Genomic DNA, 20,631 nt, shown 5'->3' on the forward strand with positions numbered 1-20,631 from the left:
GTATTGGGTCATGAAGATGGAACCTCCCCGATGGGGAAGAGTCCCATCTAATCCAGCTGTGCCTTTTCTTTCTCAAGCGATGAACCAAAAGTCTGTACAGAAGGTGGCTGTTCCAGAAAGAAGCAGTGGCCTAGTGCCAGCCTTTATTGCAGGAGGGCAGGCAGTTCCAGGCACTGGCACAGGAGGTAATTGCTCCAGTGTGTCCTGACAGGGCCTGACTCTGTCCCCTGGGGCTGGGGGAGCTGTTACAGGGCAGGGAGGGCCAGGGCTGGCAGGGGCTGCTCAGGGATGGGTTTGTCCCCTGTCCCTCCAAGCAGCGACGGCCCAAGCAGCTGCGCTGGCCCCGGGCTCTCCTGCCGGGCTGCTGGGCTTTGTTGGGTGGCACAGCCTGTGCCAAGGGGCGGCAAGGTGCCTGCAGGCCCCAGCTCTGGGCAAACAGAGAACGTCCTGGCCGTATCCACCGTGCTGCCAGCTCAGCAGTGCAGCACAGCGCGGGCTCACGCTCCCCATTGCTCCCACAGAAATGCTTGGCAAGTCCAGTACAGATGCTCTGAATCCACCGAGCACGCCAAGAGTTTTCTGCCCCCCGGATGTGCGCAGGTCCTGCATGATAGGCACGGTGGTGACACTGTTCACTGTGCCACTTTCTGTGGTCCTGTGCTATGTCGGGTTCCGCTGGTGGAAGGAACAGAAACAGTAAGTTGTTGTGGATTTCTACCCTCCAGTATCTTCAAAGGCTGCTGATAGGGAAGATTCCCAGTGAGGCTGCAGTGGAGTTTTGGCCAGTCCATGGCTGTGCAAAGAACTCTGCTGAGGGTTCTGCTGCTGCCCAGTGCTTTCCTTGGCCTCTTCATTGCTGGGCCTTGTCCTGGGGGGCCGCTGGGGCTGCAGCCAGTGCTGGCTCCCCCTGAGGCTGCCTGGCCAGGAGCAGCCCCAGGGGCACAGGGCAGAGGCACAGCAAGGTGGGTAGGAGAAAGAGCGGGGACGAGATGGCCCCTGAAAGGCAGAGGCGCTCTGGGGCCCGCTCCTGGCCAGGGAGCCTGCCCAGAGCCGTCCCCTGCTCGCCGGGGCCTCGAGGGGCAGCTGTCCAGCTGGGCCAAGGTGTGCCAGCCGCTCCAGCCGTGCTGGGGAGCCTTGCCAGCTCTGGGCCCTGCTGTGCAGGAGGGTCCCTGTGTGCCACTGGCAGCTGGGGCCTCAGCCACTGCTCTCTCCACAGCAGCGCTGCCGCAGCTCCAGCATCCTGGCCGAGAAGGCGTGACTCCCCCTCGCCCCCAGGGAGCCCAGAGAGCGTCGGGTCTGGCAGCTCTCAGACATCGCCTCAGCAGCAGCAGCTGCCCAAGAAAGCAGAGCCCCAGCGCTCCGTGCCTCCCCCACGGCCCCCCAGACCGGTTGTGATGCAGAAGCTTCCTGAGATCCCCCCACCTCCTCCCCTCCCGAGCCCCCCGCCCTGGTCCATCTAGGACTGGATGTGGGCCAGCCACGGCAGGGCACGGGCCACCAACAGCTTGGGGCACCTGCTCTCCTTTACAAATAACACACTTTTACCTATGGACAACAGCAAGAGTCACATTTCATATTGTTCTACCTTCAACAGGAAGGGCTGAAGATTCTTCCCTGTTCTGTTTCATCCTTTACCACTTAGATTTTCATACAGTTGGCTGCTGGCTGCATGTCTTAAAGACTTTATTAGCATTGCATGTTTTACCCCACCTATCAGGGGAAAAAAAAATAAAAAAATTATTCAGTTTAGACTTTGTTTTTAGTGTGGTTGGGCCACTCACATTTTGAGCAATTAATTTTCCATAGTACTTCTTCCCTTTTCCTTACTATTCATAAAAAGTTCATCTGGACTTAAAAAGCACCAGAATTACTCAGATTTCCCTCAATGCCCAGAGGGGAATCTAGCATAAAATATTCTCCCTGTGCACTGCACAACAAGAAATATTCAGAGGAAACTAGAGTGGCAGCTGAGGCTTGTGGAACTCCCAGAATACTGAGCCTGCAGAGGAGGCAAACAGCCCTGGCTTTGGTTGAGGGGACTTCTCCTCACAGATTCCTCTGAGAATGTGGCACTCCAGGAGGGGAAAGCTTTTAAACCTTTGCCTTACCTTTCTCCTGTGCTAAAATGTAAGGCTCTTCCTGAGAAAAAACTGAGCTACAAACAATTCTTCATTCTTCAACAAACCTACTCAGGTTCTGGATTTATCTTAAAAGAGCAAAACCAAATGGGGCCAGAAATTTCTCATCAAAGCCTGTTTGCAGAGAAACCCCACCATAGGAAAGAAAATATTTATTAGCATCAGTTCACTCAAAAGAAACCCAGCCCTGGATTGAGCAGCACTTTAAATGAACTTGAATTCACTTTCCTCACATATCAGCTGGTTTGGTGTGCTCTTTTTTTGTCCTAGAGAGAATATTCAAACTATTTGCTCTTGACAGGACACCTCGGCTGGTCCCCAAACCTGGCTCCTCATGATGCCTTTCCTGGGCTGTTAATGCAGCCTGTTAGCAGCACCTGGCTTTGCCACCCTGCTCATGGTAGCGGGGCACGGCTGGTGCCATGGTCCCCTCTGGTGCCACGGTCCCCTCTGGTGCCACGGTCCCCTCTGGTGCCCCGGTCCCCTCTGGTGCCCGTCCTGGTTTGTGGCATGTCTGTGCTGGTGAAGGATCCCTGCTTGTGCTTCTGCCTGTATTCAACAAGGCCGGTCCTACTCGCCAGCCAAAGAGAGACTAAAGTCACTGCTTTGGGCAGCTCCTTTGAGCGAGTTTAACGCTTACTCATCTCTATGCCAGACCCCTGAAAAGCCACACAGCAACACATAAAGTCAGCTCATGGACAGAGGTGAGCAGGTCTGAGCGAACAGAAGGTCGGCTTACAAGCACATTGGGTTTTTAATTTAGTGTAAGCACTCACTCGTTCACGAGCCTTACTTGCCCAAGTGGATTGTGCGATGCTGCTGTCTTGCTCGCGTTCAAGAGGAAACAGAGGGGAGAAAGGAGTTAAGAAATGAGAGACGCACCTGGGGCGCAGGCTCGGCAGCCAGACGGAGCAAGGCGGCACCGGGCCGCTTTGCCGGAATCCCTTTTGGTGCCGGACAAAGGCGGACGCTGCTCGGCGAGCGGCGCTGGAGCGGCGGCGGCCCCGCCCCGCCCGTCCCGCCCCGCCGCGGGCCGGGGCCGAGCGCTCGGCCGGGCGGGCGCTCGGGATGCTCGGGCAGCGCCGCGGGCCGGGCGGGCGCGATGGAGCCGCCGGAGGGCTGGGACCCCTACGGGCGGCCGGCCCGGCGCACGCAGTGGCTGGTCAGCGCCCTCGCCTCCCACTACGGGCTGGAGCGCGGCGTGGAGAACGAGATCGCCGTGCTGGCCACCGGCCTGGACCGCTACCTGCAGGAGATCTTGCAGCGCCTGGGCCGCGCCGGGGCGGGCCGCATCCCCGGCGAGGACTGCCGCACGCTGTGCCGGGTGCTGGGGCTGGAGGAGGCGGCGGAGCCCGAGGAGTGCGCGGGGCTGTGGGACGGGCTCTCGGCCGAGCTCACCTTCCGCCAGTTCCACGCGCGGCTCTGCGGCCACTTCAGCCCTTGTTCTTGTTGGTGATTTCAACCTGGTGGACATCTGCTGGGAACAGAATACAGCTAAAAAGAGGTAGTCAAGGAAATTTTTAGGGTTGGTGGAGGACAATTTTTTGTCGCAGCTGGTGAGTGAGCCCACCAGGGGAGGGACTGTGTTAGATCTGATGTTTTCAAATAGAGATTGGCTGGTGAGAGATGTGGTGGTTGGAGGCCACTTGGGGAACAGTGATCACAAAATTATAAAATTCTCAATATTTGGTAAAGTCAGGAGGAATACTAATAAGACTTTTACATTGGAATTCCAGAGGGCAGACTTTAGTCTATTTAGGAGAATTATTCAGAGAGTTGCTTGGGAAGCATCCCTTAAAAACAGAGGAGTTCAGGAAATATGGGCATGTTTCAAAATAGAGATCTCAAGGGCACAGGAACAGACTGTCCCTGTGTGCCAAAAGATGACTCGACGAGGCAAACGTCTAGCCTGGATGGTGAAGGTGGTTTTGGAGGAACTCAGGAATAAAAAGTGGATGTATCATCTTTGGAAGGAGGGTCAGGTCTCTCAGGAAGTGTTGAATGGGTCTGCTATAGCATGTAGTGTGAGATGATTATTCTCCTGCACGGTGTGGGTGGAGGGAGGCAGAGATCTCTGATGCTTGCTCTTGGGGAGAGAGGTTTATTGGGGATCCAGGAATGCCCAAGCCTCGTGCTCTCAGGCGTAGCACGTGGCCGGGCTTAGGAGGACGGGGGAGGGGAGAGAGAAACGGAGGGTTTAGGAGAGGGGAAGCCCCAGGAGGGGAAGAGGGGAGAAAGTCCAAGAGAGGGAGGAAGTCCAAGAGAGGGAGGAAGTCCAAAAGCAGGGGAGAAAGTCCAACAGACCGCATGGCCCCTCGGAGCCCCCTTATCAGGGGCTCCCAGGTGGGCTGGGACAAGGCATGGGCCAATGGGGTTACAGACTCTGATGTTTTAGGGGCAGGTACAGAGGTGCGGGATGAGCCACAATCTTTTGGGGGGTGGGATGGAACAGTCCATTTCACTCCAGGATTCATCCAAGGGCAGAAGTGACATTCGGCTAGCTAAGAAAACAATCATATCTATCTATCCTCTGCAACAATGGAGGAAAGAAATTAGGGAAGCTGAAGCTCAGTTTGAACTTAAAATGGCAACTTCAGTAAAGGCTAATAAAAATGTTTTTACAAATATATTAATGGTAAAAGGAAGGGTAAGGTCAACCTTTGTTCTTTATTAGATGTGGAAGGGAATTTAATAACTGCAGATGGAGAGAAGGCAGAGGTGCTTAACGCCATCTTTGCCTCAGTCTTTAGTGAGAAGACGATTTGCCTTCAGGACAACTGTCCTCCTGGGCTGGTAGATGGTGTCAGGGAGCAGAGTGGGCCACTGTTATCCAGGGGGAGGCAGTCAGAGAACTGCTGAGCTGCTTGGATGTTCATAAATCCATGGGACCAGATGGGATCCACCCCAGGGCGATGAGGGAGTTGGCAGATGAACTTGCCAAGCTGCTCTCCATCATTTTCCAGCAGTCCTGGCTCACTGGGGAGGTTCCAGATGACTGGAAGCTGCCCAATGTGACGCCCATTCACAGCAAGGGTGGGAAGGAGGATCCTGGTAATTACAGGCCAGTCATCCTGACCTCAGTTCCCAGTAAGGTCATGGAGCAGTTTACACTGATTGTCACCACACAGCACTAACAGGATGGCCAGGGTGTCAGACCCAGCCAGCAGGGGTTTAGGAGGGGTAGGTCGTGTTTGACCAACCTGGTCTCCTTTCATGACCAGGTGACCCTCCTGGTGGGTGCGGGACAGGCTGTGGATGTGTCTATTTGGACTCCAGCAAGGCCTTTGGCACTGTCTCCCACAGCACACTCCTGGAAAAGCTGCAGCCCACGGCTGGGACAGGAGCACTCTGTGCTGGGCTCAGAACTGGCTGCATGGCCGGCCCAGAGAGTGGTGGTGAGCGGTGCTGCATCCAGCTGGGGACAGTCACCAGTGGTGTCCCTCAGGGCTCTGTGCTGGGCCAGCTCTGTTCAATGTTTTTATTGACGACATGGATGTGGGGATTGAGCCTTTCCTTAGTAAATCTGCAGATGACACTAAGCTGGGAGCGTGTGTCCATCTGTTGGAAGATAGGAGGGCTCTGCAGGAAGGCCTGGAAGGGTTGGAGGGATGGGCAGAGTCCAATAAGATGAAGCTTAGTAAATCCAAGTGCCCATCCCTGCATTTTGACCACAAACACCCCCTGCAACATTACAGGCTGGGGATGGTGTGGCTGGTCAGTGCCCAGGCAGAAAGGGACCTGGGGGCACTGGTCTAAAGCCGGTTGAACATGAGCCAGCAGTGTGCCCTGGTGGCCCAGAAGGCCAATGGCTCCTGGCCTGGATCAGGAATGGTGTGGCCAGCAGGAGCAGGGCAGTGATTCTTCCCCTGTACTTGGCACTGGTTGGGCAGCACCTCAAGTGTTGTGTCCAGTTCTGGGCCACCCAGTTTGGGAAGGTCATGGAGGACCTGGAGCGTGTCCAGAGAAGGGCAGCAAGGCTGGTGAGATGCTTGGAACACAAGTCCTGTGAGGAACAACAACTGAGGGAGCTGGGGTTGTTTAGCCCAGAGAAGAGGAGGCTCAGAGGTGACCTTATCACCCTCTACACTCCCTGAAAGGTGGTTGCAGTCAGGTGGGGGTTGGTCTCTTTCTCCTCACAGCAGCTGTCAGAACCAGAGGACACAGTCTTATGCTGCACCAAGGGAAATTTCGATTGGATATTAGGAAAAATGTTTTTTATGGAAAGGGTGATAAAGTACTGGAATTGTCTGTCCAGGGAGGTGGTGGAGTCAGCATCCTTGGATATGTTTAAAAAAAGACTGGATGTGGCACTCAGTGCCATGGTTCAGCTGAGGTGGTGTTAGGGCATGGGTTGGACTTGATGACCTTAAAGGTCTCTTCCAACCCAGTAATTCTGGTTTCTGTGATTATGTGACATCACAGACCAGGGCTGTGACATCACAGGATGCCTATATGACATCACAGAGCAAGCTGTGAGGTCATAGAGTGTGCTGTGACATTATAGGGTGGCTGTGTTACATCACTGAAGGTGTTGTGACATGACAGGATGGGTCTGTGAGGCCACAGAGGTGCTGTGTGACATGATAAGTGGGTTTTGCCATCACAGAGCAGGCTGTGACATCACAGAGGAGGTATGACATCACAGAAGAGGTTGTGATGTCACAAAGCTGTCTATGACATTTCAGGCTGGCTGTGTGTCATCACAGAATGGGCTGTGAGGCTACATAGAAGACTCTGCCATCATAGATAAGGGCTCTGTGACATCACAGGGCAGCTGTGTGATGTCACAGAGAAGGCTGAGACAATAGAGAGTGGGTTGTGCCATCACAGAGCTGACTGTGAAATCACAGAGCAGGCTGTGACATTAAAGGGAGACTGTGACATCACAGGCTGGGCTGTGACGCCACAGGGCAGATTTTGTGACATCACAGAGCAGACTGGGATCTCAAAGAGCAGGCTGTGACATCACAGAGCAGCTGTATGAAATCCCAGGTGGCCTCTTACATCTCAGAGTGGGCTGTGTGACATCACCGGGGCTGTCTGATGTCCATGGGGAGGTCACTCTGCTTCAGTTTCCCCTCCCAGTTTCCCCCAGAGAAGTCCAACACTGCTCATGCACAGGGGGGTCCCCTGTTCCCCCGGGTCCCCCCGCCCCCGTCGCCGCAGCCTCCCCCAGAGGATGTTCCACGAGATCGACCCCAGAGCCCGACACAGGGACGGGGGCTGGGGCTGTGGGGGGTGGGACGGGGGGACAGGGACCCCCTGGCAGTGTCCCTGAGTCCCCCAGGGCCAGAGCCTGGGCCAGGGCTGCTTCACCCTGTTACCAACAAGGGCTTGAGAGCACTGAAAAGTCCCCGGCAAGAGAGCAACAAAAACCAGATTTAATATTAAGCGACAGCACCACAAAGTTCCTTGGCAAGAGTCACTCTGCTCCTGACTGGACACTTCACACTTCAGACACAACTAGGAAACAAATCAACCACAAATCCAAATAAAATCCAGGCAATCATACCAGAAATTATCAGAGAACTGTCCCTATGTGTGGCAGAGGAACACACAGGACAGTCAGGGCAAGGATAAAAGGAATATGGCCCAAAAGCTGAACAGAGCTCAAATTTAACAAGACTTAAAAGCCAGGGAGCCTCAGGAAAACGGGAAGCTGGACAAGACGAACACAGATCTGAACCAATGTGGTTAATCAAACGTTCTCCCTTTATTCAAGATAAGATGGTAGTTTATATAAGCTTCTACATAGTTTACAGTTACAAAGACACTCTGACTGGCACACTAATATTGTTTACCTTCTCCTTAAGGTGGTCAAAATTTTCACACTGCAGCTCTACTCTAATTCATGCTTGGATAGCTCATTACTTTGTAGTTACCTTAACATAATTTCTATCTGCGCCCCGACTGAATTCTCACTTCATCAAAGGCTTCGAGGCCCCATCAAGGCCGCTTATCAGGCCTAGTCTGACTGGGTAGCTCAAACCTCATTCCAAACATAAATCATGACCTCTGTCTCTCAGAAATTCTGCAACAGGACTTAACTAATATCTTAACCTTAACTTCTACCTTCAACTTCAAAATTTAGCAAAAGAACAGAGATTAACAGCATTTAACCTAATTTACAACCTATGACTTTTCAATTTAACATAGGAATATCATTTAACAGTATTTAGCTCAGCTTATAACTTATAGCAAAAGAACAACTCTTAGCAGCATTTAACTTAGCTTAGGCTGCATCACTTGACCTCACTTACAGGCCTGACAGGCTCAGCTATCCAGGGCACTCAGAGCCCTCAGAGAGCAGCATTTCTGCCACATTCCCCAGCACAGGCACTCCTGTGTGCACACAGACACAGAGAGTCAGTGCAAGGCACCTGTGAGAAATTCCCCTGAGGGCAGGGAAATGCTCCCTGAGGATGCTTTGGCATCTCCCCAGCAGGGAAGGGTTGAGCCTGGAGGAGTGGGGGGATCGGCCCAGGCTCCCTCGTTGTTTTGGGATCCCCAAATTCAGCAAACGGGAGAGTTCCCGGCTCGGAGAGGCCCCACTCAGAGGGAGTCGCTGGCCCAGGAGAGCTCCAAGGGCTCCTTTTGGAGCGCTCTTTGTAGGGCCCCAAGAGAGGGGCTGCAGTCCCAGCCATGTTTCATCCTGGCCGCACTTGGCATCAGCAGCTTTCTTTGGCAGGGTGAGAACAGGGATGTTGTGCCACTGAGGGGACACAAACAGTTCCCAGGGCTGCTCCTAAAGTAACCAGGAGCTGGCTGGGCAGCAGCAGTGCCTGGAGCAGACAGTGTTTGTGAGGAGCTCTAGAGGAGCTGAGCCCAGGGGCTGCTGGCCAAGACCGAGGCCCAGCGAGGATTTCTCAGCTGGCAGGGCGGCCTGAGAAGTGGAGGAGGGAATGCACCAGCACAGGAACCTTGGAACCAAGGGGCCATTGTGACACTGTGGGGCCTGTGAGACCAAGGCACCATTGTGACACTGTGGGGCACCATGGAACAATGGACACCATTGTGACACTTGGGGGACACATTGGATCATGGAGACCATTGGGATACTATGATGCCCAATGGAATCAGCAAAGCATTGTGACACTGTGAGGCCTCATGGAACCAGTGAGACCATTGTGACCCTGGGGTCCCCACAGAACCAAGAGGACCATTGTGACACTGTGGGGGCCTTGTGTCATCAGTGGTCCATTGTGACACTGTGGAGCCAAAGGAGACCATTGTGGCACTGCAAACCCCCATGGTCCAAACGTCCATTGTGACATTGTGGGCTTCATGGAACAGAGGACTCATGTGTCATTGTGGGGCCTGGGGAACCATGGAAACCATTGGGACACTCCATGACCTCATGGAATCGTTGGAACCATTGTGAAACTAGGAGGTTTCATGGAACCCAGGGGCTATTGTGACACTGTGGGACCCAATTGAACCAAGGGTCCATTGTGATACTGTAGGTCTTCTTGTAATCAAAGAGCAATTCTGACACTGTGGGGCCCCATGCAACCAAAGGAACACAGAACAGGTCTGGCTGGTTTGGCCTCCCGTGGACTGCCTGACTGGTCCAGCTGATCTTGGCATGTTAAAGGTCTCTTCTCCTCTGCTACTGGGGCTCACTGGGACAGGAAACACTGGGGGTCCCTGCTTTCCTTCCAATGGAAAAGAACTGTCCTTCTCCTCCAAGTGCCCATGGCCAGAATTGGGATTTTACGTCCAAATGTCCTTTTATCCAGGATTGTTCCCATAGGAATATTGCCAGGAGAAGTCTGAATGGCAGTGGTTTCATGAGGGACAACTCTCATCTGTCCCCAAAACACTGGGGAAGGCTCCATGCTTTCCTTCCTATAGGAAAGAACTGTCCTGCTTCTCCAGGTGCCCATGACCAAAATTGTGATTCTGTCTCCAAAATTCCCTATATCCAGAGGCTTCCTGCAGACAAAATCTGCCATTCCTGACATGTCTGGCTGACCTTGGCTTTGTGAGGCTCTCATCTGCCTTCCAAACACTGGGGCTCTGTGCTTTCCTTCCTATGGAACAGAATTCTCCTTCTCATCCAGGTGCCCATGTCCAGAATTGGGATTTCACCTCCAACATTGCCTGGTGTGAAAGACTGGAGGAGATTGTTGGCTGGAAACGTTTCATGTGTGGGGGAGCAAGGGGCAGGTCCAGCCTTGCCCGGCCCTGGAACCCCAGCACTGCCCTGCCCTGGAACCCCAATCCCCCCAGAGCCTCTATCCCAGCCCAGCAGTGTCTGCCAGTCCCTGGCACAGCACAGGCAATGCTCCACAGCCACCTCTGGAGCTCCCAGCCCAGCTCCTGAGAGACCAAATGACCCCAAGTCCTCCCTGGGGCTGGGGCAGCAGAACTCAGAGGCACCAGCAGCTCCAGCTGGGAAATGGAGTGTGGGATGGGGCTGTGAAAGCCCTGCCTGGGCTGTGCCAAGCAGGACACACAAACCCTGACCCTCATCCCCCAAACAGCTCTCTCAAGGAGACATTTAAAAGGAATTACAATTATTTGTGTACTCTGAGTTAGATTCACTGGAGAAATAGTGCCCCACAGCTCATTAACATTCAGAATACTTGAACAAGTCAAGCCTCTGGGAATAATTTGATTTAAGTTTTCAAATCTTTTGTGATTAATTAGGCAGGCTTTAGTAGTGTATTCAAAGTGAATGCTTTATTTTTACAAAGACACAGAAAAGATTTGTCAGGTCCTGTTTCATTTTTTTACTCCACATAAATGAATATGTGCAATCTCCACTTGACACTGAATCCAAGTACCTCCTCATGCAGTTGGAATAGATATGAAAATCAAGACCCTTGATGGCTGACAATCCATCAGACTCTGTCCCTACCCCCACCCCACCATTTCCCCCATCCAAGCCCTGGCCCTCAGAGCAGCCTTGTGCAAATCTGAGCTCCCTCCAGCCCAGGCTGCACCTGCAGGTTTCAGCTCCTTGGCTCCAACCCCCACCTGCTTTCCTTGGAGTAAGAGCTGCCTGAGACACAGAGGGATGTTCATTTCTTGTCAGCCAACAAAGCCAAGGGAAGGCACAGCTCCATCAAATGCAGAAGTCATTCCTCTGCTGGCTATTAAATCCACTTTGCACAGTAGCCAGTCTCAGAGCAATGGAAAACACTTTCTGTACCCAGCAAAGATCCCATGGTCCCACCAAACCCTTCCTGACCCGATTCTGCCCAGATTTGCCCTTTGCACACACGAGTCATGTGCTTAAGTCAGGAGCTTCCTCCATGCCCAGAGGGAGGAAAAGAGAGAAAGTGGATGAAGAGCTCTCCTGTGCAGAGCCAAGGTCCAAGCGCCCCTGCAGTGGGAGCCACAACTCATCAGGTTTGTGTCCTTTGGGCTCAGGGACGGTGACACTCAGAGGCACAGAAAGGTTTCTTGCCAACAAACAGGAGTTGAACATTTGAACAATTTAATAACCATCACAGACTTTCCTTTTTCTTGGAACTGTTTAAACCTGCTCTGGACTGAAAACCCAGAAAAACACTGGCAGCTCACACCTGTGGCCCACTGAGGTCTGGGACCCTGCATTCCAGTGCCAGAGAGACTGAGAAGAGACCGAGTGAGCCAACTACAACCCACAAAAAGGACTTTCTGAATTGCCATCTCTTCAGAACTCTGAGGGGGTTTATTTCATATTATTCATGCTTGTGAACACTTTACTTGTTAAATAAACTGGTTTTTCCACTTTTCTCCAGGGAAGTCTTCTCCTGAAATAGTAGGGAGAGGGGCTGCTTGAACTTGATTTGTAGATGGACTCCTTTTGGAGGTTTCCTCACAAAATTTGCCCTAAACCAGGACAAACAGCCAAAATTGTGCCACTTCACCAGTGGCACAACTCCCCAGCCCCCCAGGAAAAGAAAGGACATGTAATGTTCTCCAAACATTTGGCCTGCTTTGCTGCAAAAGTCATGCTGCACACACAGTGCAGTGTGGAAAGCCAAGAGAAGCTGCAGCAGGTGGCAAATCTTGGGACAGAAGCTCGACCTTGTTCTCCATGAGAGGTTCTTGTCAAGAGCAGACAGGAGAAGATTCCTGGAGAAGTGGAACAGCTTTGCAGAAGTGCAATGAAAATGAAAGAAAGTATCTAAGATGTTTTCCTCTTTATTTCTATGCTCCCCTTTTCCATGTTGCACGACTTCTCCATGCCATGAATTCCAAATGGATCTCACCTCTAAGATGGGTCACTTAGCAAGTTATAAACACTGTAAAATACCATGAGCTACACGCAGTTTTCCTTCCCCTGTTTTTACTGGAAAGCAACGCTGGAGACATAAGTGCAGTGCTTGGGTCAGGTAGGAATCCTACAGCACGGGAATGTGCCCCAAGGGTGTTTGAGCCTCAGGAAGGACAATGCACGGCAGCGACACAGCAGAGGGGATTCCTCTGCCAGTGTGCAGGAGTCAGGACTCTGGATCTGGGCTCCACACTGCAAAGTTCCCGTGTCTGGACAGACGAAGGGGCTGTCCCCGGGGCGCGCGGGGCTCGGCCGTGGGGCTCGTGGGGCGAGCGGGGAACGGACACGCGGACAAACGGCCTCGGTGCTTCAGTTGCAGAGGCAGCAGCGGCGGCGGCGGCAGCAGCGGCGGCAGCAGCGGCAGCAAAAGCAGTTTTTCTCTTGTTTCTCTTTCTCTTCTCTCTCCCGCTGTCGGACACCTTCCCCTCGGTGTCCTTCCCCGGTGTCCCTCTCCTCTCCCCGCCTCCTTCTCCCCATGCCGGGCCGGGCCATGCCCCCGGCCCGCCCCCGGCCCCGGGCGGGGCTGCCCCGTCCCCGGCCCCGCCCGCCCCGCCGCGGTCTCGCCTCCGCCCGGCTCTGGCCGTGCTGGCGGTGGCGCTGCCGGGCGGGCATCAGTGCCTGGGGCTGGGCCGGCATCGCCGCCCTTTGGCTCCGCCTGGCCCGAGCCCGGCCCCGGCCCCGCCGCAGGGTCCGGCCCCGGCGCCGGCGCCTCCCGGGCCCCGCGGAGGACACACGCGGCACGGCCGCTCCCGCCGCCCCCGCTGCGGCTTCCCCGGCCCGAGCTCCGCCGCTCGGCAGCGCGGCCGCCGGCCCCGAGCCTCCCGTGTCCCGTTGCCGAGACCGAAGGCCTGGGGATGGCCGGCCCGAGGCGCTCGGGGGGCGCTCGGGGGCCGCTCCTGGCCCCGGGCCGAGCGCTGACAGCCGCGTCCCGCCCGCAGGGAAGGCGCAGGAGGCCCTGCAGGAGCGGTACCGAGTGGGTTCGCTGCTGGGGCGCGGCGGCTTCGGCAGAGTGTTCGCAGCCACGCGGCTCTCGGACGGCGCCCCGGTGAGCGGCGGGGCCGGCGGCGGGCATGGAGGAGGAGGAGGAGGAGGAGGAGGAGGAGGAAGGAGGGAGAGGAGGAGGAGGAGGAAGGAGGAGGAGGAGGAGGAGGAAGGAGGGAGAGGAGGAGGAGGATGGAGAAGGAAGAGAAGGAGGAGGAGGATGGAGGAGGAAGACAAGGAGGAGGAGGAAGGAGGAGGCGGAGGAGAAGGAAGCAGGAGGATGGGGCTCGGCAGGGCGGGCGGCGAGCTCAGCCCGCTGCTGCCTTTGGCTTGCAGGTGGCCATCAAAAGGGTGCCACGGAACCGCGTCCGGCGCTGGGGCGAGCTGGTGAGTGAGCGGGGCCAGCGGGAACAGCCGGGCCGTGCCGGGCGGGGATGAGGCGAGCCCCGGCATGGGGGAAGCCACCAGGACGCCTCGATGGGGAGCGGGCGTGGGGCCAGCGCAGGGCGCAGAGCATCCCGGGCTGGCTGAGGGGTTCCCCTGCCCTGGCACGACATCAGTCCCACTGGTGGCACCGTGGTCCTCCCGCAGCCCGACGGCACCAGCGCACCCCTGGAGATCGTCCTGCTGGACAAGGTGTCCACCGGCTTCCCTGGTGTGGTCCAGCTGCTGGAGTGGTTTGAGCTCCCCAACAGCATCGTGATGGTGCTGGAGCGGCCGGAGCGGTCTCAGGACCTCCTGCATTTCATTCGGGCACGGAGGTTCCTGTCTGAAGAGGTGGCACGGGAGCTGTTCCGCCAGGTGCTGGAGGCCGTGCGGCACTGCACCAGCCGCGGGGTCCTGCACCGTGATATAAAACCAGAGAACATCCTGGTTGACCTGGCCACTGGCCAGGCAAAATTGATCGACTTTGGCTGTGGCACCTACCTGCAGGACACAGCCTACACTGACTTTGCAGGTGAGCCCGGGCAGGGGTGTGCTCCTGGTCCCACCATCTCATGGCCCAACATCTCACAGGCCAAGCTGTGTGTGGCAGTGGGGATTATCCCTTTTGCTGCCAGTCAGAGTACTGAGTCTTTACCTGAGCTGCTTTTGAGTGGGGCTGGGTGGGGAGGCATCTTCCAGCCCTGCTGGCAGCCTTTGCCCACCACTCTGCCTGGGGCTGGGGTTGGAGCAGCAGCAGCCAGCCTGACAAAAGCACCCATGGGTGGGGGTAGCAGAGGAGGGGGCCAGGACCAGTGCACCAGCCAGTTTGGTGTGCAGGCGAGAGGAAGGGCTTGGACTGCTCCACTCACCTTGTTTTCATAATATTTTATGAAAACATAAAATATTGGCTTCATAATATTTTTGGGGCACGGCAGGCAGGGAGGATAAGGACCTGTTTTTTCCCCCAGCCCTGAATGGGTTTTTTCTTTACATGTCATGGTCAGGCCTTGCTGGGGCTTCTGCTGCCCTCTTCCAACACCAGTGGCTTCTTGTCCAGCCCTGAGTTTGTACACAATCCCAGGTGCTGGCGAGAGTGCAGCAGTCACTCCGTGTGTCACTGGGGCAGCCCCTGCATGCCCAGGGATGCTGGGGCCAGGCTCTGGAAGCAGCAGCATCCCCCTGATGAACTCCATCTGTATTCCACAGGAACACTGTCATACAGCCCCCCGGAATGGACCCGCTTGGGCTGGTACCATGGCGAGGCAGCAACGATCTGGTCCCTGGGCATCCTGCTGCACCAGATGGTCTGTGGGCAGCACCCTTTCAGGAGGGGCCGGAAGATCAGCTGGGACCATCAGCTCTCGCTGCCACAGCGGCTCTCTCCAGGTGGATCCTCATCTCTGGCCACGGGGGAATACCAGTGCTGGGAGACAGCAGCGGGCTCGTGAGCATCTCGCTCTGGCAGCTGCTGAGGAGGTGGCACATGTCCTGCTCTCCTGCTCTCCTCCACAACAGGGAATTGATGGGAAAGTTTAGGCCCAGCTGGGAGCACAAAAGCAGCATGGCCTGGGCATGGGAAGAGTGGGGCAAAGCAGACAGGAGCCTTCTCTAGCTGACTGGTGGTTTTGGTTTCTGGTTTCTCTGCCCAGAGTGCCAAGATCTTATCAGGTGGTGTTTATCCATGCACTTCTTGGACAGACCTTCCTTAGAAGACCTGTTCTGTGAACCATGGATACAGGATATTCACCTGCCATAGAAGAAGGGAGAGAGCCTCATGCACACTTTGCTGCAGGGCCCTGGTAAGTTACAGCTCCACACATGCCCTGGCAATCAGAAGCAAGGAAACCCAGACTTTTTTCCTTGCCTATATCAATGCACTGGGGTTGTTTGGTGGGAACATGCAGCCCTTGTGCTGGAGCTGAGCTGCTCTGCCCAGCACTGGTGGCTGCCATCCAAGGTGGTTTTGCTTGTCCCAGTTGCCTGACAGCTGGGGCCCTGGGCAGAGCCCTGACAGCCTGGTCTGACCCCCAGGGAAGGAGAAGGAGCCCCTGGAGAAGCTGTACCAGGTGGGGCTGCTGGAGACAGCGAGGACGACATCAAGGATGATAACCTCTTCCTCAATTTGGACACTGGCAGCTGAAGATGATGGACTTCTGGCACCTTCTCCAAAGCCAGGCTCCACAGCGAATTTGCAGATGAGTCCACAGCCGGGGAAATGCTCCCAGATTTGGGCATTGCTCAGACTGGCTGGGAACAAAAGGTTCTCCTTGTTCTGGGGCAGATGCAACTTCAGTCGGCTGCCCAGCTGCTTTTTGGCAGGGCTGGGGGCATGGGTTGGGGTGGATACAAAATGGGAGTTTGCTCCTGGCCCTGCTAACAGCCCCCACCACCCAGCATGGCCTGGGCTGAGGCTGGGGCTGGGGCAGCCAGCCCAACACAAACAAACCCCCATGGTGGGAGCAGAGGTGGGACTCCAGAACCTGTGCAGGGGCTGCTTTGCTTTGCAGGCAAGGAATGGCTTGGCCTGCTTCACTGCCCTTGTTTGCTTTGTGATCACTGTTATTTTGGGGGGTAGTTCAGGAGGGAAGAGAGAAAGTGTGGGCTTCTCTCCCCCATGGGTGGGATTTTCCCTAGCATGTGGGGGTTGGGCCTTCCTCAGACCCCTGACAGAGATAAGAGTTGTTTTCTTGTTTCCCCATGTCTCTAATCACTTTTCAACAGTTTGTTGTTTGTTTTTCTCGAGGAAGCGTTCAATGTAAGGTCCAGTCGGGATTGGGAAGCGCTTGGGAGCAGCTGCAGCGTGGATGGGCCGTGCTCTTGGAGAAGGCTGAGGACATCATTTGGGACCAGCTTTTCTCCCAGCAGAGGATGGCATGAGGTGAGTCCCCGTCTGCTTGGCATGGTGGGATCAGAGCTTTTGGGAGATGGCAACAAGCACAAGGAGGCTCCTGCTCTGGGCAGCTGCTGAGGGCTGGATGTGCTGTGGCTGGCTGCAGGCTGGGAATGTCCTGCCCTCCTGCTCTGCTCCCAAAGGCAGCAGTGATGGGCAGCTCTGGGCATGGCTCTAGGCACAGCCAGCATGGCCTGGGCTCTGTGGGCAGTTGGGACAAGGGGACAGGAGCCTTCAGCTGATGGGTGGTTTCTGGTTTCTCTCCTTGCAGCCGGGCTCTGCGGGTGCTGAGGCTGCTCTGGGCTCTGCCAGGGCTCTGCTGGGCACTGCCCTGGGCACAGCTGGGCTGGCTCTGCCCTCACATTGCTCTGACAGCTTTGCATCAGACAAGCCCGTTTGAGCACAGTGCCTGAGCTTTCTGCTTTGGCAGGTGAGTGAGACTCTCCTGCAGGCCAGGAGATTGCAGCTGGGGACACACATCCAACTGGCAAGGACCCAAACTCTCCACAGTCCCAGCTGAGCCCCTGAATCTCTGCAGGAATGCCTGGATCTCCACTATTCATTCTTCATTGCTTTTTGGCTGGAATAGTGCAGTTGCACTCTCTTCCTCCTCTAGAAGTGCCATGAGTGGCCAAAGCTGGCAAGTGAGCCGTGTTCCTGAGGCAATGCAGTCTGGAGCTGATGGATGGAGAGTTGCCCTTCCCACTTCCAAACCAGAGCAAAAGGCCGTAAGTGGGATTTTTCATCCCTAAGAAACCCCTGACAATTTCAGAGGGAATGTGCAGCTCATTCCCAGAGTGAGAAGGAAGGTCATCTTCTAAAGGATTTGGGGTTTGACAGAGTTTAGATTCCCAGTCCTGTCTGGGGCTGGAAGGGCCCCAATCAATTTCCTATTGCTTTGACCACAATTTAAAATAACAATGTTGGAAACAACCCCCAAAAACTTTAAAAAAGGCTGCTGAGGTCAGTAAGATGGATCCATGCCATCACACATTTACAATGTAAATAACTGAGTTCTCTTTTTAAAAAGATCATTTACCTCTTAATGCAAAGTTACAGAAGTTGTTTCACTAACACTTGGATTTTATTTGTATCTTTTACAATTCATCTAATTGTTTTTTTTTTTCTTTTTCCTTTTTTTTTCTCTAAATAGAGGTCCTGGCCCTCTTGCAGCCAAAGGGGAAAGGGCCCCACCAAGCCTTGTTACCCACAGATAACATGGTAAAGCTGAACACTAAAGGACCTTGTGGGCATTATTCTGGAATTAAAAATGTGCCAGCTCCATGGACAAGAGAATTATTGTTCCTAACTTGAATGAGATTGAGCAAAAAGAATGAAGAATTGTGTCACTAAAGTACTACTGATGTCTGTAATTTGTACCTTGATAGTCAGCCAGAACCTTTGTTTGCCAAAACACTACAGAGTTTCACCAAGGGATCAGTCATCAAAAATGTTTTGAAAATGTAAAGACCAAGGTAGCCAAAGCACTCAGTGTCACTAATTGCTGGGTATGTTCTCAGCTGAAGCTGGGAGGAATGGGGTTCCCTTGGAGGGCTCACCCTGTGGGGTGGCCAGAACTCTGTCAATGGGCTCTGCCTCGTAACGGAGTCAGTGAAGGGACAGTTACAGAAAACTCTGCTGTGGGACACAGGAATACAATGATCAGTGAGACAGGATGCACTCAGATTTCCCGTCATGAGAAACCAAACCCTGTTATAGTTCTAGAGGCTACAGTGTCAGAAGATTTCTGTGCTTTACCATCACTGCCAATGCCAGTAGAACTTGGGGTGCTGCAGCTGGTCAGTGTCAGTGTCACACCACTCCCAGCTGCAGGGCCACCATTCAGGCTCCTTCAGCAACAAGCACCCAGATGACTTAGGGCCCAGAGAACATTTTCCACCCAAAGAGTGCCTTGGGTTTCAGAAAGCAAAAGATTCTGGTTCACCCTGCGCCCCATGTGCGCTGCCCTGTCCTGTGGAGTTGACATGAAGGAGCTGAATGGATTATTAGAATAGGTAGCAAATGATGCTGTTAAAATGTCCAATAGCACATCCTATGAGCTCCAACAAACACAAATGGGGACTCCAGAGAACCTCATGGCCTTGGATTATCTGCTTGCTGGCCAAGGAGGAACCTGGGCTATCAGGGGACAGGGATGTTGCACTGCTAGCAGTGATGGGTTTGAAGCCCAACAGCCAGGAATCACCTTGACAGAAAGAGCAGTAGAAGAGTGGCAGAAAGAAGAAAATTCTTCTGGGTGGGATTGGCTTCATGGCTGCCAAATTGGAGGCTGCTGTGAAATGCATTCGTGGCAGGGCCTGTCATCATTGCAGTGTGTGCACTTGGTGAGTTGCTGGGACACTTTGTGCTGGGAAGTGGAGTATTGAGATCTTCCTTAAAAGATACAGTGTCAAGAAAAGAGAGGCATTTGGTAAATAAGGGAGAATGGCAACAATTTAGGCATGTTTTAAAAGGAATGTGAATAGCTCTGAGTAATGAACTTAAACTGCACTTAATTGTAGAACAAGAGGAGATGCCTTTTTGCTTAATACTTAAATGTAAGCTGTGTTACTGAAAGAATTGTTACGAAGGTTGTAGTTGATTGTAGGTCTCAGGACCGATCAAAGTACCAAGGCCTGAACAGGTCCTGAGGCAAAGGTCACCTCTAGATAAACCTTCCAAGCAAATGTTGTATTTGTATCCACTCATTAACGAAGCATGATTAACAACATAATCAATGTATGTGTTCCTTGATAAAACATGGATTTATCTTTCTGTATTTAGAAACAGACAAAGCCCCATGTGGCCTTGTTTGGGGGTGAAGGATCAAAGTCAACTCCCTTGGTTCCTCCTTCAGCCCTGGCCAGGCTTTGGGAGAAAGCAGTCAGGAGAATGAAAGCAGATGTTCTCACACTAGCAGTGATGCCAGCTTGTTTGTTTAACAGTGTAAAAGCTGGGTCCTCTCCCAGCTTTGGGGTTGGAGCTTCATTGGCTGCAGAGGTGGAGGCACCTGCAGGAATTCCCAGTGTCTGGGAGTGGCTCTCCAGTCCTTGGCTTTCCCCAGCTGATGTGTGGCTGTGGATGATGGTAAAGCCTGAGGCTAACTGGTGATGGATCTTTCCTTAATCACTCCAGGCAATCTCTGGTAACAATGACTGGATGCATTGCTGAGCTTTTTTGTAATGCTTTGCTAATGATGATGTGCTTTGCTGAGCTTATCCTTTTGTAATTCTTTGCAGCTGTGCATGATATAAATGATACAATTCCTTCACTTGGTGTCTGTGTCTTTGGTGCTGACCCTGCCCACTGGTGAAACAGGGCCCCCTCCAGCCTAAGTGTTACCTGGGAAGAGAAAAGCCATCACTCCAAATGTCCCCCCTTCCTCCTTGTTCCCCCCACTTTATACCCTGAGTGTGATGCCCTATGGTCTGGGATATCCCCGGGGTCAGTGGGGGCCACCTGTCCTGGCTGTGTCCCCTCCCAAGCTCTCCCGCAGCCCCAGCCCCTCTCCAGCGTGGCCAGAGGAGGGGCAGGCCAGGCTTTGGCTCAGTGGGAGCTGAGCAAGAGCAAAAGCATCTCTGTGTGCCCAGCCCTGTGCTCAGCACCCGGCCCAGCAGCGTCTCAGTGCCAGGGTCTGTGCCATCAGTCCCTGCCAGGGGTTTCCATGGCACCTGCCAGGCCAGGTGACCCAGGTGTGGTGTCCCAGTGAGGGCTGCCATGCAAACAGTGCCCAGCACTGCCCCTTTCTGTCTGCCTGACCCGGCCTTGGCCCTGGCCCTGGTGTTTGCTGCTGGTTCCGCGGCGCCTGACCGGCCCGCGCGGCACAGGGCAGGCAGCCACGGCACAAACCCACAGCAAGGGCTCCCCTCTGGCTCTGGGCAGTGACAGCAGCCCTGAGCAATGGGCTGGCGCAGTGGGCTCGGTGC

The 20,631-nt window shown here is 54.4% G+C and overlaps 1 protein-coding gene across 1 annotated transcript; it reads left to right on the plus strand.

Annotated features, from left to right (window-relative positions):
• The first annotated feature begins 5,627 nt into the window (after positions 1 to 5,627).
• On the plus strand, positions 5,628 to 15,571 carry LOC144247820 (serine/threonine-protein kinase pim-1-like). Its single transcript, XM_077789477.1, has 7 exons — positions 5,628 to 5,686; positions 10,989 to 11,092; positions 13,347 to 13,453; positions 13,726 to 13,776; positions 13,981 to 14,347; positions 15,022 to 15,201; positions 15,465 to 15,571. Exons 1-7 carry the CDS (start codon positions 5,628 to 5,630, stop codon positions 15,569 to 15,571), a joined length of 975 nt encoding a protein of 324 aa, XP_077645603.1.
• The last annotated feature ends 5,060 nt before the right edge of the window (positions 15,572 to 20,631 follow it).

This window comes from Lonchura striata, chromosome 34 (assembly GCF_046129695.1).
Source record: "Lonchura striata isolate bLonStr1 chromosome 34, bLonStr1.mat, whole genome shotgun sequence".
Lineage (NCBI taxonomy): Eukaryota > Metazoa > Chordata > Aves > Passeriformes > Estrildidae > Lonchura > Lonchura striata.

Coding starts and splice junctions, on each gene's coding strand:
- LOC144247820 (XM_077789477.1), top strand. CDS start 5,628: ATGGATGTGGGGATTGAGCCTTTCCTTAGTAAATCTGCAGATGACACT. Junction 5,687..10,988: donor GATGACACTAAGCTGGGAGC/GTGTGTCCATCT, acceptor ACAATCCATCAG/ACTCTGTCCCTACCCCCACC. Junction 13,454..13,725: donor GGCTCTCGGACGGCGCCCCG/GTGAGCGGCGGG, acceptor TTTGGCTTGCAG/GTGGCCATCAAAAGGGTGCC.